The sequence below is a fragment of the Periplaneta americana genome, chromosome 5 (genome assembly GCF_040183065.1).
Source record: "Periplaneta americana isolate PAMFEO1 chromosome 5, P.americana_PAMFEO1_priV1, whole genome shotgun sequence".
In the NCBI taxonomy this organism is placed as follows: Eukaryota; Metazoa; Arthropoda; class Insecta; order Blattodea; family Blattidae; genus Periplaneta; species Periplaneta americana.
The window spans coordinates 107,640,542-107,666,462 of NC_091121.1; the positions used below are offsets into that span (position 1 = coordinate 107,640,542).

At 35.9% G+C, this 25,921-nt stretch overlaps 1 protein-coding gene across 1 annotated transcript in view; it reads right to left on the reverse strand.

Annotated features, from left to right (window-relative positions):
- Window positions 1-25,921, reverse strand: part of LOC138700071 (very long-chain-fatty-acid--CoA ligase bubblegum-like) — a 174,316-nt gene that overhangs the window by 13,781 nt on the left and 134,614 nt on the right. The window contains exons 3-10 of the mRNA XM_069826383.1: window positions 23,397-23,601; window positions 19,499-19,633; window positions 19,190-19,385; window positions 17,493-17,594; window positions 12,598-12,744; window positions 9,162-9,230; window positions 4,074-4,255; window positions 727-892 (exon numbers count right to left, since the gene is read on the reverse strand). Coding sequence (XP_069682484.1) covers window positions 727-892; window positions 4,074-4,255; window positions 9,162-9,230; window positions 12,598-12,744; window positions 17,493-17,594; window positions 19,190-19,385; window positions 19,499-19,633; window positions 23,397-23,601 — 1,202 coding nt within the window. The remainder of the gene's footprint in view (window positions 1-726; window positions 893-4,073; window positions 4,256-9,161; window positions 9,231-12,597; window positions 12,745-17,492; window positions 17,595-19,189; window positions 19,386-19,498; window positions 19,634-23,396; window positions 23,602-25,921) is intronic.

Here is a 25,921-nt window from a genome sequence, read left to right on the forward strand (position 1 = left end):
ATAAATGTCAGTTGAAAAAGAGGCATTGACAGATATGAGCCGACCTTGCTGACTGGCTCAAGATACATTAGCATGAAAAATCATAATGTAATTATTCATTCAGGTTAGTTGAATTATTTTTATTTTCCTCTCAATTAGTATTAGTTTCTAATCAGATACGAAACACCTACTCTATATTGGATAGTTCTTGAGATGAGCCCCAGTTTTATGTATGAAACACATGTGTGTGTTTTTGTATGCTTATAAATATCATATTGTTCTAGGGTGTTAAGTTTCTGGTTTTTTGGTTGGATATGTAGTATTTTTATGTCACTGTCTATGTTGCTGTAGTTGTCAAAACACATCACAAACTCCAATCATAACTACCCTTGAATAATATGCAATTTATAAATACACAAAAACACATCCATATCACACCTTGAACACTCAACTGAATTTCAAAACACACACCCTTTTCGACACAATCATGAACACACCTCACCACAACAGGAAACCAGACGACAGCGCAGGATCTTCACTAGGTTTTGAACAATGAAGGATGCCACTTCGAAACTAGTCAACCACGTAAATTGCAAAAGTTAACATATAAAGATATCAAAGTTATTCAGCATATTAAGTACTATACTGTATATTGCAATGCTTACTGATTTCCATCCTCCCAGACGAAATTGTGTAATTCGCATACTGAAAGCCTATCATAAATTAAGAAAGATGAAAATAACTTACATCCATAAGAGGAATGTCGATGCTCATGAAGTACTTCTTTATATCCACAGAAATTGGTGCAGCTCCAGAAAGTGTAGTAACACAGCGATCTAATCCCAATGCTTGCTTTATTCGTGAAAATATCAGTGTCTTCGCTAAAATATATGAAAATGAGTTGCTGTCGATTCTGAAATGTTAAAAATATGTTCAACTTTTATGATTAGGTCCAAAATTAAAACAGCACTATACACTTATAAGGAATTAACATTTTACATTTTATTACAGTTCCTCGCCAATTAATAATATACTGTACCGGTACACCATATACAAAGGTTTATCAAATCATACAATATTATCTAAATAAAAACAGCATTGGTCACGTATTGGAATTCTGCAGGAAAAGCGAACAGCTACGGAATAACAGACATCATAGAGTGAAAACAAGTATTTCACAAATCTTAAGGCACCTTGGTTGGGAAGTTCATGAAAAGGTTCATTGCATTTCAACTGCAGGTTCCTACAGGTGTGCGGACAACATAGCCACCACCAGGGTTAAGGATAAGGCCATGGCATTGGATCCAACCATCCACTTTGAAAGAGAAACCTCTCTCTCAAGCAGGCGAGGTCAACAAAGAAAAGCAAGAAATATATGAATCATTCTTGCCTTTCCTCTCTTCTAAATATAACATACCTGTTAATCAGTGGGTCGTCAGAGGTATGTTATTTAGAGAGAGAGGTTCCCTTCCACAATTTACCTACCAACTATTAGTGAAATTAAAATTCAAAGTTCTTCAAATACAAAACATCGTATTACAAATTCTTAGGACTCTTTTCCAATATCATTTGTATTTTCAAGAAAAATAATTTTTTCTATATGACAATTTGGCATTAACTGAATCCCAAATTCTAAATTTAATTTTTTAAAATTAACTTACGACTTGAAAAAAGACCTAACTGTTCTGTATTTAGGATTCTTGTGGTCACCCTCACTGGAGGGCTGATGATTTAACAAATCTTTCTCTCTATGCAAAATAAAATATGCACCATCCATATTAGATTAATATCATTCATTCATTGTGTTCTGCCCAAGGGCAGGTCTTTCACTGCAAACCCAGCATTCTCCAGTCTTTCATATTTTCTGCCTTCCTCTTTGTCTCCGCATATGATCCATCTTAATATCGTCTATCATCTGATATCTTCTTCTGCCACGAACTCTTCTCCCGTTCACCATTCCTTCCAGTGCATCTTTCAGTAGGCAGTTTCTTCTCAACCAGTGACCCAGCCAATTCCTTTCCCTCTTTCTGATCAGTTTCAGCATCATTCTTTCTTAATTCACTCTTTCCAACACAGCTTCGTTTCTTACTCTGTCTCTCCATTTCACACACTCCATCCTTCTCCATATCCACATTTCAAATGCTTCTATTCGCTTCTCTTCACTTCGTCGTAATGTCCATGTTTCTGCCCCATACAATGCTACACTCCACACAAAACACTTCACTAGTCTCTTCCTTAGTTCTTTCTCCAGAGGTCCGCAGAAGATGCTCCTTTTTTTTTATTATTAAAACCTTACTGTGCCAATGGTATCCTCCTTTTGACTTCTTGGCAGCAGCCCATGTTACTGCTTATAGTATACCCCAATTATTTGAAGCTGTCCACTTATTCTACTGCTCATTTAGAATTCGCAAATTTACCTTCTTTACTTTTCTTCCTATGACCATGGTCTTCGTCTTGTTGGCATTTATCTTCATTCCATATTGCTCACAACTGTCATTTAGCTCCAGTAGCATATCCCTTAGTATCATCTCCTCTTCTACTAACAACGCCATATCACCAGCAAATCTTACACACTTTGTTCTTCTTCCTCCTACTATCACTCCTCCCATGTTCTGAAAACATTTCTTCACTAAATCCTCCAAGTAGATGTTGAACAGGATAGGTGATATAGGGCATCCTTGTCGTACTCCTGTCACTATTTCACTTCCCTTGACGTTTTCTTCTCCTATCCTGACTTTGACTGGTTTGATAAAAAAGGTTACTGAACAGCCTCCTCTCTTTCCAATCCACGCCAATTTTCTTCAGGATTCCCATCAGTTTATTCCAATCCACTCTGTCAAACATCTTTTCTAGGTCCACAATTACTATATACACTTTTTTATTCTTCTCTAGGTATCTTTTGCCGATTATTCGTAGCAGTTCTACTGCATCTCTCGTACCTTTTTCCTTCCTGAAGCCAAACTGCTCTTCTTCCAACTGTTCTTCCCTCTTAGAATATAAACGTCGATTCAGTATTAGATCAGTGCAGGCCTACCTAATATAAAATGTAAACTTTAATAATAATAATGAGAAAAATGCGCTCGAGTTGAGCATTAATGTCCAAGTTTAGTCTTTGCCATAGCCTGTTATTGGTTTCTTCCGGTAATAATAATAATAATGCGCCTCGTAGACCAGCGGTAGAGTGCTTGTTTAATAATTCAAAGGTTCTGGGTTCGCGCCTTCTTTAAATGTAAACTTTAAGAAACTATGTTCTCAGTAATTTTATTGCTTAATAAAAGTAATGAAATATGATTTACTTACTTTGTGATATTCATTGAATCACTCAGTCTATCACAAAATAAGCAATGTGTCATTATCATCATCCTCTCTCAATCCAAAGTTCTAGTCTTCTGGTTCAATGTTATTTAACGTAAGTACTATAAGTAGTAAAAATTAAGCAACCTAATATAAACTCATGCACGACCTTTACCATACTTAAATTACGCACCATATTATGTATTATACAAGCAACATCTTCCAGTTAAAATATTTCTGAATTCTGCTTACTTAACTGAGTCGAACTTATTTCTGAAATAGGCCTATGGCAAATGAAGATGGGACGACGTTCATCTCTCCTCTCCCACAACCAATGACAGATAATAGGCCAGGGATTATAAGTAGGAAAGGTGAATTTTGATAGAAGAGAGAAACGACCAGAAAATTTTACCTGGCGTCCTCTCATTCAGGGACATGTCAGAGACATGCAGCTATACTTCTCTTCTGCAAAGGAATTTTATTGCTCTTGAAATCAATTGTTTTTGAATGGGTTAGAACTCGAGAACCTATGGTCTAATGACGAACATGGTAACCACTTAGTCACAGAATACGTAAATGTGCTGTGCTTTGTCACAATTTTCTTACAATCCCTTTCCTTCTAAAGTTCTTGATATTTCTCTTTTTCCTAAGAAATATATTTAACACATTTCTATCTCGATATGAACACCAGAATATCTTTCCCTGTTACATCTGATGCTGAAAATGAAGAACGAAATGTGTATATTTTTAGAGCTTCTTTCTTATCACTCTAATACAAGTGAATATGGTTTATAACTCACCCATTCATCTTGTCAAGGTAGTGTTGAAGACCATGTCCCTTTGCCCAGTTTGCAATAGCTCTCTTTATTGGGCCAGACTGGCTACCAATTTCTTTCATTTTCTCATACATCTTTTCCCAAACTCGTGGAACTGCCAGAAACCGTGTAGGCCGTACTTCCTGTAGGGTCTTCACGAGACTTCCCTTAAATAAAGATCATTTTATATAGAATTGTAACAAGTTTTACTTTAGGCCTCTATAGAAATGTATTAATTCACTAAGAAAGGAAAATAGAAATATTATGGATCAACATAATAGGTTTTCATTTTAATGTAAATAATTCTTTTAATTTTTTCTAAGTCATTAACAAACTTTCTAGAAAAATGTTTTTTAACCTGAGGTTCATATTTTCATGGAAAGACTGCTTATTACTTAATATTTTAGTAGAAAAATTCGCTCTGGCACCGGGGATCGAACCCAGGTCCTTGGTTCTACGTACAAAGCGCTCTGACCACTGAGCTATATTAAGTGTCAATATTACAGATAAATTCTGTAGGACAAATTAATATATTTATAATATTCTCTCAGCTAGGAGTGCATAATAACTGCGGACCCAGCCAACAAGTCACTCAGCTGAGTACGCTCCTAGTATAATGGCTGTTGACACTGGATACACATCAACATATATATGCCTAACTTGGAGTCAGGCCACAAAGGGAAACATCGAAGGAGGAAGGTTCGAGCCGGTGCTGTGGATTGAGTTCGGTGTAGCTCAATGGTCAGAGCGCTTGGTACGTAGAACCAAGGACCCGGATTCGATCCCCGGCACCGCAGCGAATTTTTCTCCTAAATTTTAAGTGTCAATATTACAGATAAACTCTGTAGGACAAATTAATATATCTCTAAGACTGATTATGTTCATAGCAGTTGGTAGGTGAAGTATGTTTTTCAGTGGTCAATGTAATTGTAAATGCTAAATGCTGCTGTGAAACATGTTTTTTCCCTGATACCTGATTTTTTTGAAGATGGGACATGACAGTTAAGCAGTGAAGCTTGGAACTACAGCCCTATGTTGCCAGTATGGACTACCATGCCGTCAGCTGATAGGAGCTAGCAATTTACGTTAGATGGCTGACAATTTACGCGAAAAAAAAAAAAAATCGACAGAGAATGAAAGATGAAACGTATCAATGCTAACATTGTGCGCACAATAAAGTCACTAAGAGCTATTGAGCACTCATAACTTTGGCAACTCAACTGTTGTTACCATAACAACAGAACTACCACACTATGTGACATTCAATTGTTTTTCCGATTGCAGCATTAATGTCATGTCCCATCTTTAAAAAAAAAAAAAAAAAAAAAGGTATTAGTAAATGACTTATGGTCAATTAAAAAAACTGAATTAAAGTTGAAAGTGTGAAAGCCTTGCTCATTCTCAAAACACACTTTAATGAGATATAATATGCTGAATTATACGACAAAATTTCACTGTATCTTTGAACTTTTTTTTGTGTGTGTGCTCTTCTTTAATGTTGTAACAAGTTATTGAAAACTTATGAAGACCAGCTCTTTTATTATTACCATTTGTATCTTTTTAATATCACACTATTCCAAGATAGCGTTTCATTTTTGCATAGCTCGCAACCGCAGAGGTTATATCACCGTTGCTGGAGTGCAGGAATTTTGGCTCATAAGAGTTCTTTTACATGCCAGTAAATACTGACATGAGCCTGTCAAATTTGAACATACTTAAATGCCATCGACCTGGGCCGAGATCGAACCCACAATCTCGAGCACAGAAGGCCAGTGCTATACCGACTACACTACCGAGGCCGACCAGAGCTTTGTTTTTTTTTTAGTTGGTTATTTAACGACGCTGTATCAACTACTAGGTTATTTAGCGTCGATGAGATTGGTAATAGTGAGATGGTATTTGGCGAGATGAGGCTGAGGATTCGCCATAGATTACCTGGTATTTACCTTATGGTTGGGGAAAACCTTGGAAAAAACCCAACCAGGTAATCAGCCCAAGTGGGGATCGAACCCGCGCCCGACTACAACTTCAGAGTGGCAGGCAAGCGCCTTAACCAACTGAGCCACGCTGGTGCCCAGAGCTTTGTTAATTTCATAATAAACAATAGACACTTTTTATGTGTTTTACGAGTTATGATATTATTATCCTAATCTAACCTGTACTATCACAGAAATAGTCATCAAACATGTAGATATATTATTAGATAACTATGCTGAACAATTAAAAAATAGGCATATACTTTTTTATGTGAAAAACAAGACTAGTTCTTTGGCCCATCACTAACTTGGACCTTTTTTGCAAGTGGATGTGGAAAAGGAGCAGTTGATGCCTTGGGAGGTGTATGTAAAAGAATTGTCTGGCAAAACATTTTAAGTAGGCAGATCCATGTTACAAAAAACAACGAGTTTTCCGAAGAACTTAAGAAGAGAACACAGAAGATACAATACAAGTCTGTCTAGAAGAGGTGGAGAAAAAAGAACCATTTTGAAGTAAGATTGAAAGGATGCGAGTAAAATGAAAGGAATGATACCACTGCATTCTTTTGAGCGTTCGGACTCAAGACATCTAGTTGATGGAAGAACTGTATATCCTCAGCATTATGACTTTTTGATAAAACCTCATACTGACAATGAAAAGCAGCCGCAAAAAATGATCTGATAAGCTGCATCACAGATTCATTCGAAAACTAGCAGTGATTCTTGTGATAACACTGAACCTACACTGCACGAGTCCCTTCAATGTAAGTGAATTTTGTAGATATCAAAGTTGGGACGTACCTGTGCACTCGCCCATTAAAGAGCTTTCACCTTTGGCAAACATTTTCCAAAGCTTGTCGACCTATCAACTGTTCCAGTCCTTAGTTTGATTCAGTTCATCAAGAACATCGAACTGATATGATATGACGGGAAAGCACAATAGATCTTTCAGGTCACAGTGCTAGGGCTGTCATAGCATTCCCCATTTCAATTCAATTCAATTCAATTCTTCATTATGTAACAAAATTTATTCCTTTTGGGGGCCAATAATTATAAGCGAGACATTTTCTGGGACACTAGAGAAACTTAAATATCCCACCTATAACTCAAGATAGAGGGGCAAAAGCTAATTGGGATTTCTTGATCTCTGATAGGGTCAAAAACCCCGATAGAACTGATATTTAATCCTTGCAATGGATTTCGGAGGGCCTAATTAGTCAAATCCACTCTCCTCACCTCCACACTGGTGCCCCCTGAGATCTTTTAAGATGCGAAAGAGAGTGTGGTGTGCGGAAAGCAATGGAAAGCTAAGCATTTATCTTTAAAACTGCAAACATGGCATGATGAGTCTTTCCACAATCGACAACATTGAGATATATGGATCATATGAGGAGACAAAGAGGAAGGCAGAAAATAAGAAAGATTGGAGAAAACTAGGTTTGCAATGAAAGACCTGCCCTTGAGCAGAACACTGAATGGAATGAAATTCAAGATAGAGGCATCTAAAGAGCTCGGATGTCCTGCCCGTTACATATGGAATGACTGTAATATTATAGAACAAACAATTCTTAAGTAATACTAGTGCCGCTTCCTAACATTCATATCTACAATTGCACTGTTAACTGCAAACTATACCTGTTTTTTGAAAGATGGAACATGACAGTTACGCGCCCGAGCTAGAAACTCAGTGCTATGTTGCCAATATGGACGACCACGAGATCAGCTGATGTGAGCTATCAGTTGACCTTAATTGGCTAACAAACAACTGACAACTGACGCGAAGGTATGAAACAATACAAAAATCAATATAAAACGAAATCCTAAACGTGTTAACGCTTACATTGTGTGCATAGCAAACGGTGCCAAGAGAGCTACTGAGCACTCACCAGGTGGGAATTGTAACTTTGGCAACACAACTGTTGTTACCATAGCAACAGGCTTCCTACGCTTTGATATTAAGTTGTTTTTTCGATCGCAGAGCTAATGTTATATATATAATCTTTAGAAAAAAACAGGTATAAAACATCACATACTGGTAGTGTAAAACACATTGGCAAAGCATAATCACAAAAAAGTGGGACATTTAAAGCAACAAGACTTTGGGGGGGGGAGGAAGGGAGGGACGAATGGACATATTAATCCAAAAGCATGCGATGCCATAATGCCAAGTTCCACTCAATTAAAAATACATAATATATTAATTACATAGATATTTCAGTCATTAACAGCAAAATTCTAAGAACTTAAGTCCCTTGTGTATTCATAACTTTCTTAGAAATAAAAAAAAAATCCTACGTAAACTTAAGTCAAAGTTGAAGCTGTTTTTTGAATAGAAGTCCAAAAAATTGTCTTAGACACATCCAGCACAAAACTATTTCCAATATGAATATAACCAGGGTTGACTTTCCCAACAGGTCTCACAGGTCAGGGCCTAGAGTGCCACGAAATCATTCTTGTTGTAAATATTTCCAGAATTTCTGTTGTAATAACATTCTGGAAGTGCAAATGACAACGCACTATCAAAATATTATATCATTAGGAGGACCCCAATAAGCCATACTTCACTTAATCCGGACAGGGAAAATGAGAACTGTAGAATTACAAAAGAATATAGACATGTACTTCAAATCAACTTCCACAGCAGGAGTTTCCAGTGATGCACAACCAGGTCCGTTGGGCACATCATCATAACTATGAGCATCACATATGTACTGCAGTGTATGTATTGCTTTACAATTTACTATACTGTGTAGTGTATTTAAATACACCATAATAAACGTGTTTTGTTGCTATAAACGGAGTTTTAATGCATTTTCTACTGTTCTTTTAGGCTATTTCAGTTAATCCAGACTTTCGTTAAACCAGTCAACTTATCCCCTCCCCCAATTAGTCCGGATTAACGAGGTTTCATTGTAGTCTGTGAAAACAGTGACAATTCATTGGGCTCTCCTCTTTGTCTCCTCTCCCATTATTTCATCTTATTTTTATTTTTGAAAGAGATTAAAATTCATAGGGAAAACTCTTGAGCAACTTACACTAAATCTTTGCAAACAGCATAGAGTTGAGAGCAAATTCCTTTTAGTAATTTAAAACTTACTTTGAGAGCATCCTTGTCAGCAAAGTAGACTGTTGCTACAGCCGTTATAGCAATATATATATCCAAGATCTGAAAAACAATAGTACCGGTATTTAATAAATTTACAAACTTTCAACATTTTATCCATTAAGAATATTCGAAAAATTAAAAACTGAAAGCTTGTATAAAAGGTACATTTTGAGAGAGAAATCATTAAGTTCTCTTTCCAATAATCATTGAATAAATAATATACTCTTCAAAAATAATACTTCTCGATGGAGAGAAAGTCTTTAAAAGATTTCGTTTAATATACAACATCCAAAAACATTTTATGTGGCGTCAAAATATTCGCACTATTCCGTACTGGTATGCCATCTTATAAAACATTAAGAGTACAAAAATTGATGTGCACATGTTCATAATTACCAAACGTCGGAATTGATATATCATTTCTACAGGAAGAAACTCATAACAACATTTTCTATGAAACACAATACTATTAAAATATTCTCAACATAGAGTTAGGACTTTCACTAATAAGTGTATTTTTTTTCTTAAGTACTAAAAGAACGATTTGTTTTATTGCACTTTCACCTTAGGATTAGGCCTACTTATCACAGTCTTTTCGTGTAGGCCTGTATGTTTTGAAAGGAAGTTCGCTTTTTTTTTTTTTTTGAGGATAAATCATACAGAAATCTATATAGGCCTAATCTTACATATCAGGTGACTCACGAAAAAGTTTCAAACTTTAAGGTGAGTGAGGGTACCATTACAAAGTTTGGGAATCGCTGGAGTAGACGACTGAAACAAAGGTTTGCACATGTTATCCAGATGGAATGAGACATTGTCTCGAGGTAGAGAGCATTCTGGACCTTGTGGTATTGTAGAGCCATTTTTGTTGCACTGAGAACACCGAGTCCTGAGTCTTTAAAGGTAAAATTTTTGTTAACTGAAATTAAAATTTTGTTACCAATAAAACTGCGTGTGTTCGTTTGTTCTAACCTACGTCATATTAATAGCAAGTGCATATAAATTATGTATCGTATATGTAGGATAAGAAGTTAAAACTAGGCCTATGTGTGGAAACTGGAAATGTACCGTAAAATGGGGTAAACTTGACCATAAAACAAAAATTAAAATAAAATAGATCACGATATTAATTCTATAAAGGCTGGTTCACAATAAACCGGGAACGAGAACCAGAATGAAAACGAGAAGCAGAGGAAGCGAATATGAAAATTTTTGATTCACAATAAACCGAGAACATAGACGACTATGCATATCGATATGTATGTCAATAACGATATGTAAAGTCAATATTACGCATTCTGATGTTATTTGTGTATAATTGACCAATGACGTTCTCTCATGAGTACAAGGCAGCCAACATAAACACAGGTTAACCAACTTCGAAATTTCAATTGAAACATTTCATTAGGTACAGTACTATATGCCCATGCATATTTATTATCACAACCTATTTTAAGTCTGCCATAACGTAAAATAATTAGAGAAGAAACATTTGTAATAGAACAAAAATGAACACAACAGTAGTCATTGAATTGAAGCATGAATATGTAGTGTGTAATACAACCAATACAGTAATAATATATTGTGACAGTCGGGAGTCGATCACATCCCACAGAGGTCGGGGGTGCACGAGGAAAATGAACGACGCAGCGAAAATGGTTGCGGCAGCTCGCGTCTGGTGGGGACAGACGTAAGAGGGGGGCGCGAGGTGGAGGCGCGGACGCGACGAAGGGTGAGGAGGAAGTAAAGCAGCCGGTGACTGAGGAGAGAAATCCAGAGAATTCGAGAGGTGCCATCTTCTAGGCATCTGTCGATTGATCGCGAATCGTACTCTCCAGAAACTATGGTTTAGTTATAAATATGACACGCGAGTGAACTTGAGGAGCAGTTGTTGTTATAGTTGGTGGACAGCAAGCCAGCCAGTCTTGTGTAGCAGTGAAGCCAGCTTCGAGACCGGAGTTCGACTTGAGTGTGTCCGCAGCTGTGTGAGCGTCCAAAGTCCTGAGTTTGAGTGTAGTGGACCGCAGTTGGGGGACCTGAGTTCGAAGTTCAGTGGACTGTCTCTGAAGGTCTGGGGTTCGAGATACTGTGAACTCGAGTGACTGAACTAGAAGAATTAGCCAAGGCAAACGAACTGTGAACTGAGAACTGACAGTTCTGATTTGTAACTAGTGCTCTGTGAACATTAGTTAAGATTAACAGTTCATTGTTGTTCTCAATAATCCAAGTAAATTGTCATTGTCGTCTGTGAGTACAATAACGAATACTGTGTCACTGTGTGGAGTGGAAATCCCATTGTTGACGGAAGTGTTTACGTTAAATTATAGAAAGTAATTATTGTCGTTTTAACAATAAAATTACATTATTGTTTTGTTTTAAAAAGTTACAATATGATTTGCTTCCGATTGTGTTCAAAGATGCAGCTATTGAAAGCCACGTATTCTCCTTCATTTTCTCATCTTTATACGAGGCGCGCTGCTTATCGTAAACATGAGGATTTTCCTCAACACTCAATATTATAATCTCATCAAATAAAACTTGCTCCATGATGCACAGCACAGAACAAAATAATGCATAGGTTATGTCACGGTCTTCTTGCTACAAAATATACGACGACAAAATAGCTTTTAGATGACAATAGAATGAATCTAGTGGACTGTGATCGGAAACGTGAACGCCAAAGTTGAAAAGGCTGGTTCACAATAAACCGGGAACGGAAACGACAACGAAAACGAGAACGGAAATATTGTTAAAATAAATGTATTTAAATGTGAGCATTCACAATAGTTAATTTTGAATGCTCACATTTAAGTACGTTTATTTTAACATTATTTCCGTTCTCGTTTTCGTTGTTTCCGTTCCCGGTTTATTGTGAACCAGCCTAAACTTGGCCAACTCTCCGTTCCTGATCCCGGGCTCTGGCAAGCTTTTCATTAATTGTGAATGCTCACATTTAAATGTACACATTTTAACAATTTTACTGTTTTCGTTCCGATTCTCGTTTCCGGTTTATTGTGAACCAGCCTTTAATTGTGACTTAAAATAAAACAAATAATTAAAAAACTTAAAAAAAAATAATGAACTTTAAAAATATGCTCAATGCATCTGATATCATGGATTGAAACTTTTTCTTTATGGTCAAGTTTACCCCAGCAGTCAATTCAATTCACATGAAATAGGGATAAGTATACCAAATTTCCTAGCTTAGATTGATTTGAATTTAGTTAGAGTTTTAGTTAGGGATTAGTGAACTTTTAATTTTAGTGTGTTTAAGTGATTGTATGCAATGGAAATAAATTTAAACTCTCGCCTGTTATGTACAGGAGAAATAAGCTACGAATATTACTGTGAAGTCTATTCTTGAATCCCGATACATGATCGTGGAAACAAGATTTACCAGTGTCAATACTGATTTTCAGATATTTACCTGAGCTGCAATATGACTGAGAGGTAGGAAACTGACTATTATTTCCTTTGTCTTAGTCACTTCCATATAATCTGCTACAGAGTCAGCATCCCACGTTAAGTTGTCATGGCTCAACATAGCACCCTTAGGGTTGCCAACAGTCCCAGACTAGAAAAGAAAACATTTCTTACTTAATAGGTACAATTATTAATTGAGTATGTACCTTTTAATTTACATAATAAAAATATATCCATCTTCTTAAATTATTAGCTAAATTGAAAACTTGATATCACTTAATCCATGGATTACTGGAGGTAAACAGTGGAACGATGATACTGACTTGGGAAGTTTTATTGCTCCGTTCAAACTTAAAAACGAAGATTCTGCTTGTTGAAATAAAAAAAATTACTAAATAGTATTTCAAAATACTATAAATTTATGCGGATATCTTGTGGTACAGTACAGAGTATTTTAGACACTGATCTCAAGCTTTTTCTTCACAAAATGATTGTGTTACACAAACTGTTAAAACGTGAAAAGTAGAGGAGGTTGCAAAGCATTTTATAGGTGGAAGATAAAAATGAAATATTTTTTAACACATGGTTTTCTGTTAAGGTCTACTTTCATCTCAATTAGACAATAAACAAGCAAAATGTCTCCTGCAAGAGAAAAACTATCAGATGTTCATGAAAAAACCAGTCATGAAAAAGAAGTGTCCATCTAGGTAGTAAATCCAGCCATTGATTAACCAGGTCTGTTTTTTCAATGGAACAGTTAATTCACAGCACTATTTGAATATCTAGTAATATGATTTTGTGCCTCAACTTCTAATTACGAAATTGACAATGGACAGCTGAGATCGATCATATGAAGCTTTCCATTAATAAGCTCTACATATATGTTTCGTACAATGCATAATTTAAAAACAGAACAATGTGCATGTTATCTCAGTACAAAAATGTAAAGTATTGAACGGATTTTAGGACTGATGAATTGCCTATGTGTTCAATCAATAAGGCAGTTTGGAATGAATTTTCCGTACTTTCACTACACTTTCAAGATGCTTTTGTTGATTCTGCTAGGGATACTGGGTTTCCAGTTTCTTTATGGCAGTAAACTTCTCCTATGAAGAGCTTAGAACAGCATTGTACAGTTTCCATATGGTAGCCTACCGACTGCATTAGTAATATTATTTCTCGTCTTTTCTTAAATTTCCACTTTCTCTGGGCAGTGGCATCTGATGAACTTAAATAAGAGGTATGCTGCCCTGAACAGACATGGTTTAATCACTTCTTAAAAGTAATGTGCTCGTTAATCTAGAAACGAATAATATTGTGTTATGGAATTATATCTCTTACGCAAAATGCATACCAGTACCGGTATATAGGCTATAATGTAGGCAAAAAAAATTTACTTTAGTATAATATAGTAGTATAGTATTTATTAACTGTCGTTATAGCAAAAGCTAATGACATTGTCAAATTACAAGTGTGAAATTATCGTGCAAAAATGAAAATTATTCTATTACGACACTAAACATAAAACAAAATGATCATAAATACTCCTTAGAGTTTACAATTGAGAGCCAAGATTATCAAAAATAGGCTAATATCTAGATGAAAATTATAACACACTGATCACAAATATTATTTGATTTATTCCATTTATATACAATAAAACAAGAATTAACTTAATTTATGAGAATTTCCTAATATATTACAAAATAATAATAAAATTCAGAGAAAGAAACCTAAAAAATATCTACAGCTTGATTTTCTAATTCAAAATATTCTTGCACAGAATAGAATGGGTTTCTAAGAAGCCACCTTTTCACTTTGACTTTGAATATGTCAAGTGACACTTTCTGTACTTCCTGTGGTAACATGTTGAACTTTGATACAAGGAATAATAAATACTGTATATAGCATTTTATGTATACACTATAGTACCGGTAATCGAAAGGTGAAATTATATCTGCATTTATTTGAAACTGAGGCAGTTAGAAGCAAAGAGGTATGTGACATTTCTAAAAAATGATTTAAGTGCATCCAGGGTAAACTAAAGCATTTAAAATTTCAGTGGTAAAGGAATATCTCTTTTAATCACATCACACATTAACATTTGAAATTAAAACTTCACGGAATTTACGAATGCTTAGTAACTCTTAATAACATTTTTCGAAAGTAACTAAAGTGCACTTACACCCCTTTGCTTCTGACCACTTCAATTGAGATTTTCTGGACTCTGATCAGATCAAAAACCCTGGCAGAACTGACATTCAACCTAAGCGTGAATTTCAGCGAAGTCCGGAGGGGCTAATGAATCCATTCTCCCCACCTTCACGCTGGGGTCCCTTGGGATCTTTCAAGATGCGAAAGAGTGGTGTGTGGAAAGTAACTAGAAGCTACTACATTTATCTTTTCCAAGAAAAACTGGATACATGGTATGATTAGTCTTTTTATGGTAAAAGATTCTGGATGTAAACTATCCCCCCCCCCCCCATTTGAATGCCCGAGAGAGGGATACTGAGGAATTGTGTTAGAATCAACGTTTATATTCTAATATGGAAGGAGAGTTGGAAGAAGACCAATTTGGCTTCAGGAAGGGAAAATGTACGAGATATGCAGTTGGACTGCTGCGACCAACTGGCAAAAGATACCTAGAGAAAAATAAAGAAGTGTACATAGTATTTGTGGAAAAGGCTTTTGATAGAATGGATTGAAATAAACTTATGGGGATCCTGAATAAAATTGGTGTGGATTGGAAAGAGAGCAGACTATTGAGTAATCTTTATAAGAAACAGTGAGTCAAAGTCAGGATAGGAAAAGAAATGTCAGAGGGAAATGAAATGGGGAGAAAAGTACGACAAGAATGCCCTTTATCACCTATCCTGTTCAACATCTACTTGGAGGATTTAGTGAAGAACTGTTTTCAGAACATGGGAGGAATGATAGTAGCAGGAAGAAGAATAAAGTGCATAAGATTTGGTGATGATATGGAGTTGTTAGCAGAAAAGGATATGATACTAAAGGATAAACCACTGGAGCTAAATGACAGTTGTGAACAGTATGGGATGGCGATAAATGCAAGTAAGACGAAGACCACAGTTATCGGAAGAAAAATAAAGAAGATAAACGTGCGAATTCAAATGAGAGGGTAGAACAAGTGGACAACTTCAAATATTTGGGATGTACTACTATAAATAGTAAAATAAGCAGCTGCCAGGAAATCAAAAGGCGGTTAGGAATGGCAAAGGAAGCGACAATTTTAATTGTAATGAAATTGGTATGAAATTAAATCATTTATTATTTATTTAGATATGTATTCAAGTAAATATTCGTATTATTTAATTTTAACTGGCATATTTGTTGGTTTTAGGTTTTTGCCAGTTTTTCAACAGATAAAAGAGTCTGTATTAAAAACGTACAAGTGGCATTCAAGAATAGAAATATGAAGCAAGACTGATTTACATTGCTGAACTTCCAACATACACTACTTGTGGAGTCATTGACAATCAATGAATATTTTGTTAGTTCTTCGAGTTGTGTACATGGGGTTTTGGGTGTGGCTGCTAAAGTAAAGCTACGAGAAAAAGTGATAATACGAATTTTTTGTGTAATAAAAAGATTGTGTGGTAGCATTAATTAGCTTGACCTGATATTGTCACAAGTATCTTCATTAAAGTTTACGCCAAGAATGCCCTATAAAGTGAAAAGATAATTTATAACTAAAAACATTTTAGGAGACAAACGTACAAATCTGACAGAAGAAATTTGGAGATGTTATTAGTTGTGCATCGTGCCAATAGAAAATAAAGCAAATCATAAATAGAGTGAGAAAAAAATTACGATAGTGGATTTTTTAAAACTAATGATGGATATACTTGACTGTTCGTCATTCACCCATATGCAGCCAGTTATGTAGGCCAATTTACTGACAGTCGTCATCCAGAATGCACCGTAGAAGGCTGGTCTATGTTACACCTGTGACGAGATGATGGAGATTTGTTGGGATGCCACAGTTTCTGGAGAAAACCCATGTCACTTGGACCATGAGCTTGCCCAACATAAGTTATAAATTGGGGGTACAGCAGGGACCAAAGCCGGATGTACAGGATTATAAGTCCAGTGCTCTAGCCATTAAACCATGGTGGCTGATGCTGTATATATTTATGTTTCATTTAATTTATTGTGCATGTTTGGACATTTTGATAGTACTTGAACGCATGTATGAATATTTTATGATTTCATAGTGTATGAAAATCCTGTCTACATTTATTAGAATAATAGTGTCCTGGTTGGCGAGTTGGTATAGCGCTGGCCTTCTATGCACAAGGTTGCGGGTTCGATCCCGGGCCAGGTCGATGGCATTTAAGTGTGCTTAAATGCGACAGGCTCATGTCAACAGATTTACTGGCATGTAAAAGAACTTCTGAGGGACAAAATTCCAGCACATCTGGCAACGCTGATATAACCTCTGCAGATGCGAGCGTCATTAAATAAAAGATTACATTTTAACATTTCATTAGAATAAGTTGACAAATTGTGTGAGATTTATATTTAATACCATTACCCATTATATATGAAATTAAATAAAGGTTAACTATATTCTAAAAAACGATCTGCATCCAGAGAGGAAAATGGTTCCAATTGTAGTCAATCACCTTAGTTCGAGAACAGATGCGTCAAATACTACAATATAGTAATCGCTGTACTACCTGAAAATTACTTAAAAAAAATTGACAGTATCGTACATATATAAACCGAAACTGAACAATTTACATAGGTACCTTCTAAAATTCAAAAGCTTTAAGTAATCCATGGCTGGTTTTCGAAACTGGATTTTGCTACCTATTGTAACTCCTCAAATTCATCACAATGCAAAACTTGTCTGTAAATTACAGAAATGGTACTTACAGTGTATACAAGTGTGCAGCATTCATTAACAGCTATAGTTTTCAGTACACTATTGAGCTTTGTGTCCGATTCTTCACGTCCAATCTTCATTAGGTCTTCCCACTGCAACAAGACTGAATTATTAACAAAATTGTATAATACCCGGTATACTAAATTAAGTTAATAAGAACGATAGCTGATTTACTGTACACGACAAACATTTTGGAGCTTCATTAAATGATAATTATGCTAAGCTATCTTTCATCTTTTGCTTACAAGGACAATATCTGTTAAATAGTTTGATCTTTATAATGATTATTTTAGTAATACACTGTCTAGTGTCCATTCTTCTTTATTGCCTGCAATAGCTTCTTTTCAATAAATCGATCAAAACTGTACTCACTATCCTGAAAAAATTTTAAACCTCTGGGAATAAAATTGGTAGCAGAAGCCCCCGCACAATTTTCATATTATAAAAAAACATGAATTATTATTGTAGCATTTACTGCTATACTAACAAACCTCACAATTTCGTATATGGAAAAGTTACATTTGTAATAAACTAGGTATACAGTGTGTCAGAAAAGTTACAGTGCAGTTGGTGTAACAAGTGAAGCAGCTAATTACGAAGTGGTTGGTATGGTAGTACTGGAAGTCTCTTGCATTCTGACTAATGACTTTCCTCCAACGAGTTAGAAAGACTAACTCGTTGCTTTCCTCCTTACCTTTCCTTCCTAATCCTCCCACGCTAACTATGGCAGAACTAGTAATATCAGCATTATTTAGGATGTGAATAACTGTCCTTGCCTGGGCAGAGGACTACGATTTTTCTGACACAGTGTATAATATTCGCAAATAACAGAAGTAATTCTGTAGGTATGTAATAATAAAGTTACCGGTATCCGAAACATAGGGACCAGAGGACATACAGCCTTACGCATATTTCATTTCTCTTTATCTTATAGGTGTTGGACATTGGAGCCAATTGCGAGGAACTATGACAAAAAATAAAATAAAGTCACTATTGGTAAGACAAACAATGTCCTTTAACATAAATACGATTTATAGAAAATCTAGGCCTATATGCAAAGAATCTAAATCAATTGCTTCTTTGTTACATATCATATTACTGATAGGCGATGTCATCTCATTAATCATCCCATCAAAATGGTTCAATTAGAACAACAGAGCAATTCTATACCTAACCATTTTGTATTTTGATTTCATATAAAGATCTATAAATTTTTTTCTAAAATTTTATCAAATTTCATGCGCCTTATTCCCTGTTAAATTGACTTGTAGGTACTGAATTAGAACCAGATATGTTAAACAGTTTACAAAAAAATAGTTATTCACAGAGAGACGGTATTCCAAAACCATTTTTTTAAAATCAGGAATGCTAAAAACGTTTGTTTCCGAGAAATTGTTGACATAAATCTTTTACAGTGTCAGGATATTTTCTCTAATAAGAAAATAAAAGTTCATAGAACTGAACAGTGAAATAACCATAATCCACCATTTTACTGAACTGCCATGTTTTATGGGACTATGGATTCCGTAAATGATATATAGGGTAATTTCCATGAAATAGGCTACCGAAAGATTTAAATAACGACATTTCATTACCGTTATCTTTTTAATTGTCTTTATAAAGTTCTCAACTATTCAAGTGACACTTCAATGAACGTTTATCAGATATTTGATTATTCTTTACTTACACTGAGAACACCTTCAACTTCTGGTTTGCCATGATACTGCACAATAGCCTTCAGTTCAGGAAGTCGATGTTTTATTTCCATAATTTTACTCAGTTGTTTACTGTCCTCTACTACAATGATATTAGCACGGCTTTTTGAAGCACAGTAATGGCATGCTTCTGCTGAATTTGTAGTATATATTCCTGCTGCAAAGCCCCTATAACAAAATTATGTACTGTACCTAATGTCAGGAGGAATTTACATAAACTTTAAAATGTTTTAAATATCATCACTATAACAAATTATTATACTGTCATCACTGTAACTTACCCAGCATAAATTGCACCCAAATCAGAGAAGAACCATTCTGGTGAATTGAAACCAAGGATGCAGACGGAATGATATCTCTCGAGTCCCAGCTTGAGAAATGCCTTTGCGCAGATTCTCACTTTTTCTTCATATTCCCTGAATATGAAACGTTAGAGTAAGTGAAAGCATACAATCAATTATTTAAATGAATAATTTAAAATTATAATTTCTATAGTTCAGAAATTAAGAGAACTATTTTACGTAATGTAGATACTAAAGATATACCGGTACACAAAGTAAGAATGGCTTCACAGTTCTCTCTTTCCCATGTAGCTTCCAGTGGCATATATTGTAGGCTATCAAGGCTATCACTAAAGCTCACATTCAAATGAAGAGTAAGGGAAAACCAAAATTATTTATAATTTAAAATTTTATATACAGTTTTCATCTGCAACTACTTTATAAATTTCGCGCGCAATACAAATCGCAGATTATGTTCAGTTCCAAGAAGAAAGCCTTGGATGGTTGTACCGTGGCTCTCTCAATAGGAGGATTCCTGCGGCAGGAGTGAAGAAAGCAGGGAATAATATGTCAAGGCTTCAGTTTCTCGAATCGTGACCTCAACCTGACTGCTCCTGAACTCCTCCAAACCATCCGAATGTACAGAACGATTGAGGACGGTGAAACTACAGAGAAATATGACATAATTATGTGAAATATATTTTTAAAATTTTCAGCAAAAGTGCTTAATGAAGTATGAACAATAATGTATTTTAATAATTTGATATCAAATATATCCGACACATTGTGTGGATGTACCTATAAACATAATATTAACGTAAACCATTACCCCATACAGGTTATAACCATTCTCAAACCATTCAGAAGCCATGGACCACGTGTTATTGTTGTGATTTGAGGAAGTAAAGCCTACAGTTGCAAACGTTGAAGAAGAAGAAGAAGAAGAAGAAGAAGAAGAAGAAGAGGCACACGCTTCTTCTTCTTCTTCTTCTTCTTCTTCTTCTTCTTCTTGTTTTATGACTGCTGACGCAGTCTTCCGGAAACCAAACGCCAATCCTCCCTATCCATCCACTGCTCTGGTGTCAAATTCCTGGAAGTCATGGCAGTCTATACCCCTTCTATCCACGTCTTTGCTGGACGACCTCTTTTTCTTCTTTCTGTCGGTTCCATTCCATAATTTGTTGTGGTAGTCGTTCCTCTGTCATTCTCTTTACATGTCCATACAATTGTAGTCTTTTCTTCTCTATAACGTCAATAATGTCTGGTTCTTCCTCTACTTTCATAATTTCTTTTATCTGTCTCTTTTTTACTTTTTCTTTTCTTTATTTCCCTGCTGATCATCTTAAAACATCCATTTCTGTAGCCAAAATTTTATTTTGTTCCCTTGCAGAAATTTGCTATACTTCTGCGCCATAGGTAAGAATACTATGAATTACTGTTTTATAAATTTGCAGTTTCCTGTTTCTTGTTATATGTTTGTTCCACCAAAGAGAATTTAGAGCATTAATTGCTTTCTTTGTTTCGGAAATTCTATGTTCAATTTCTGTATTACTTTTCCCCAGTTGATCTATTTTAATCCCTAAATATATACATTCCGTTCTATAATTTCTCCATTGTCTAGTTGCAATGGTTCTATCTCCTCGCCAATACATAAATATTTAGTTTTCTTTATATTTATCGCTAATTCCCAACGTTCGTATTCCTTTTTTAAATTTCTTGTCATGTATTCTATATCGTCATGATCTTGTGCAAGTATTACTTGGTCATCTGCATAATTAAATGAATACATATGATTGTTGTGGATTGGTATTCCCATTTGCTGAAATTTTCGTTTCCAGTTTCTTAGTGTAGGCCTACTTTATAGATATATTTTAAATAGCATTGGAGTTAGACTGCATCCTTGTTTTAATCCTTCTGTAACTTGAAAACCTTCTGTTATTTTATTTCTATTTTTTATTTTCGATATCGATCCTTCATATAATATTTTAACCGCCTTTATTAAATTTGGACTATTGTTGATTCGTTTTCTAGTTAATATTTGTTATAGTGGCAATCGGGCAATGTATTTATAATATTTCTGTTTATTAGTGCATGGAGTTATATTCTTCTTAAATAAATATTCAATATCTGAATTACATAAAGTGAAGTACTAGATAATCCCTTTTCCCAGCTTAAGCACGAAGACAAACTTTTAATCATAGAGAGTGGAAGGCCTACTCTGATCATTAAGTGCAAAGTGAACAGAAGGAGAAAAATAATTCCTATAAAAGGAATTTTAATGTAATCACTGATGATCTGAAAGAGGGAGAAGAGCCAAGGTCTAAAAGGAAAAACTGTAATGATGAAGATATTCGTGTCATGTATTCAAGAATATTTTTTTTTTGAAGTTTGGACACCGTTATGGTTCACAAACTAAGTTAATATTTCAATCTCAGAAACACTTGAAGTTTGTGGCGTTTTTAAAATGTAGGAATTTTGACAGTTCTGATGCAAACTTTTCTATTGATGTATTTTCTGAATTTAAAGAATCTTAAAGCTTATATTTTGACCTTGTATATTTGAAAAATGAACTTGAAGTGCTGTACTGTTGTATTCTCTTAGGGAGTTCTCTCAAAAATTGCTCACAAGGAAAGACGGCAGGAATTTATGTCTCGATAAAACAGATAAATTGAAATGTATTAATAGTTAAATACGTATTGTATTGGTTGTCTTAGAGACGACTTGTTTAATCAAATTTTTAATAATGCTATATTTACGTGTTAGTTTATTAGGCCTATCTGGTTTTTCTTGTCGGTGATAGCCCATGTCGTTATTCCAGAATATACACACCACTGGTAACTACTTCGTATATAGAGAAATCCCTGTGATGCTGCAAAAATAACATTTCGAGATTCTGATTGATGCACACATTTCTAGCATACTTCTTATCAGAGAAGTGATTTCTGGCATTCGGTCTGTGTGTTTGTCTTCCTCTGACTGTGTAGGCCTACTGCTGTTTTCTTAAAATAATAAGCGAATTTTTTAGCTATCAGTATTCAGTTGCCTTATAAGTGTCAGTCCATTCAGAAATTATAAAAGTGAAAGAATGTAGGCCTAGAAATTGTGACCTACTGATACTTATGCTTGGCTTTCATGATTTTATGATTATTTATAATAATAACAATAATAATAACAATAATAATAACAATAATAACAATAATAATAATAATAATAATAATAATAATAATAATAATAATAATAATAATAATAATATCAAAGTTTCTATCTAGTCAGTACCAAGTTCTCAGCTACCGTACTTTTTTCTAATATCCAAGCTATGATTCTATATATTTCTTTCGTGCTTTAGTAAATAAGTTACTGTATTAAAGATTATTCCAAATCTAAAAGGTAACTGACGACAACAGACTTTCAGTTATTAAAAATTTCAGTTTTGCAAATATTATTAAAATTATAATTTTTCAGTAGGAAATATAAAAAAAGGAGCAATATTTATAATTCCTAAGAGGTAAAAGGTATTCCCTTTACATACTTTAAAGGCGCATAGGGGCATGTGGTAGAACTCCATGCTCTGATGACCTTGGTATTAGAATGAGATAGTGTAGTTGGTACCATAGTCCAGCCACTTCTACCCCCAGCAAATATCCAGTACTCTATATGATAGAAGAGTGAGTGGACTTGAGAAACTGAGGCAACAAGAAAGATTCTGTCACCACCCGGGACATTCCAGACCATAGCCACAGACTGAGCTGTCTGATGCCTTCTAATTTCTATAGTCTCCAAAATATATAGTCACATGTAACAGCTACTTGATTACACACTATGCAACAAGTTTTGAATTATGAATTAACAAAATTATCCCATTAGAATGAAGATGTAAATTTAATGTCAATGTTCATACTTGTATGTAATAGTTTTCCATTGATTATCATCCTCCTTATAACAAAGAGCTGGAGAATTCGGATATTCATGAGCTATTTTTTTTAGAAGTCCAGGGACAGATAGAGGTTTTCTGGCAGCAACACCAGTCTCTTCCATTCGTAACTTAACTCGCCCATCTGCTTTAGATGTAGATACTTGACTAGCTGGGAAAACTTGGTCGGGACCTGAAAAAAACAAAAACAACAGTAAAGCAGATTTTCCAAGTAAAATAAAGTAATTCCTCAGTATACGTATACATACTGTAGGGACACTCTATGTTAAATTCCCTATGCCAACTTGCTGCCTAGCAGAAACCTGGCGACACTAGTGACTCCAAGTGGCAGGGTACTAATACCAATACTTTTCCCCATGTAATGTATGTAAACGAATATGGTTAATATTCGTGACATTGATAATGCATATTGTTTTCATGCACTAGGAATGGTTACTCTGAAATAACAAATAGGCTTACATATAGATTAGAGGAGGCTAATGTGACGTTAGATTTCGTTATCGAAGTTTATTTGCTTGCATCCACTTCCAACCAGTGCTGTAGTTGGATTGGTACGGGCCGGTACACCGTACCATCTAAAATAAAAAACTCGCTGTTACCGTACCGGAAAAAAATTAAAATATTTTCAAGTCTAATTATGTATAAATGGTCTTTAATATACAGTATTTTGAAATGGAGGATGTTAGCTATTTGAAAAACATTTTGATTTTGATATCTGGCATAAAAGTAGCGGCTGGCATCTCATATCCTTCGTCGTTTTATCGAAAACCATGGTCTGGCACTTCAGGAGTAGTTGTGATTTGTTAATTTCGAGCTTGCATACCGCCGTGGTAATTCTACATATCTTGTGTTGTGCAAGGAATTCGCTCACCAAGAGTGACCATGTGCTGGGGTATTGTCATGATTGAGAACCCAATTATGTCCTTGCCACAAGTTGGGTCTTCTTCATCGAACTGCATCACAAAGACGCCGAAGAATTGCAACATACGCCTCCTTACTACAGTTCGATCCTCAGGAATAAACTCGAAATGTATGAGACCCTGGATATCGAAGAACACTTCAAGCATTACTTTCCCCTTTGATTGGTTGGCACAGAATCTCTTTGCTGTGGTGAGCCGGGAGATTTCCACATTGAAGACTGCCGCTTTGGCTGCGGGTCGTAAAGGAAACACCATGTCTCGTCACCTGTGATCACTCTGTGCAAGAGAGTTGGATCCACCCTGTCAAGCAGGTCTCCACTAACCAGTTGCCGCTCTTCCCGCTGCTCATCTGTTAGGCTTCTTGAAACAACGTGCTCACACACACGTTGCATTTTCAAATCATTCTGGAGAATGGACTGCACACAACCATACGAAATGCCTAACAAAGTAGCCACATCATCTATTGACTGTCTGTGGTCTCGTCTGATTTTTTGTGCAACTCGAGCTATCATTTCTTCCGTTCTTGCCGATCTGGGTCTTCCTGAACGTGGATCATCATCTGTTGAAAGACGGCCACTTGTGAAGCGCTTGTGCCACTCATACACTCGGGTCCGAGACATTGCTTCTTGTCCATACGCTTGGCACATGAGTGCCAAAGTCTCAGTAAATGTTTTACAGAGTTTAACACAAAATTTAATGTTACCTATCTGCTCTTTCAAGCTCATTTTACCACATATACCTACACGTCTTCACTAAAAGCAGCTGAGAGCTGCATTGTATTTCGACTGGTTTCCGGCTACGTTAGTCTTCCCTATTCTCACGCGCAGCCGCACTGAGTTTACACGCCTGGAGAGTAAGTCACATATCATACTGACAAGGCAGAGAAGTTGCCTATAGAGCATGGCGTTGCCACCCGAAGTTCCGGTACTTTCTGACTCTCCCGGCTCACCACGGCAAAAGAGATCCTGTGCTGACTGATCAAAGGGGAAAGAATGCTTGAAGTGTTCTTCGATATCCAGGGTCTCGTACATTTCGAGTTTATTCCTGATGGTCGAACTGTCAGTAAGGAGGCGTATGTTGCAATTCTTCGGCGCCTTTGTGATGCAGTTCGACGGAGACCCAACTTGTGGCAAGGACAGAATTGGGTTCTCCATCATGACAATGCCCCAGCACGTAAGTCGCTCTTGACGAGCGAATTCCTCGCACAATACAAAATACCTGTCATCCACAGCCACCATATTCTCCAGATCTTGTTCCAGCAGATTTCTATTAATTTCCAAAGGTCAAATTCCCATTCAAGGGACGGAAGTTTGCGGCAGCCGAAGAGGTGAAAATTCATGCGACAAGCACTCTGTGGGAAGTGACCAAAGATGGGCTGCAGGAATGTTTAGAAAAGTGGTATGGACTCTGGCAGAAGTGTGTCACTGCCCAGGGGGCATACTTTGAAGGCGGTGTTGTGTAAATGGTTATATGCCATCTGCAAAAAAGGTATCTACACATGTTCGCACTGAGTCTATACGCCTGGAGAGTAGGCCACATACTACAAGGACAAGGCAGAGAAGTTGCCTATAG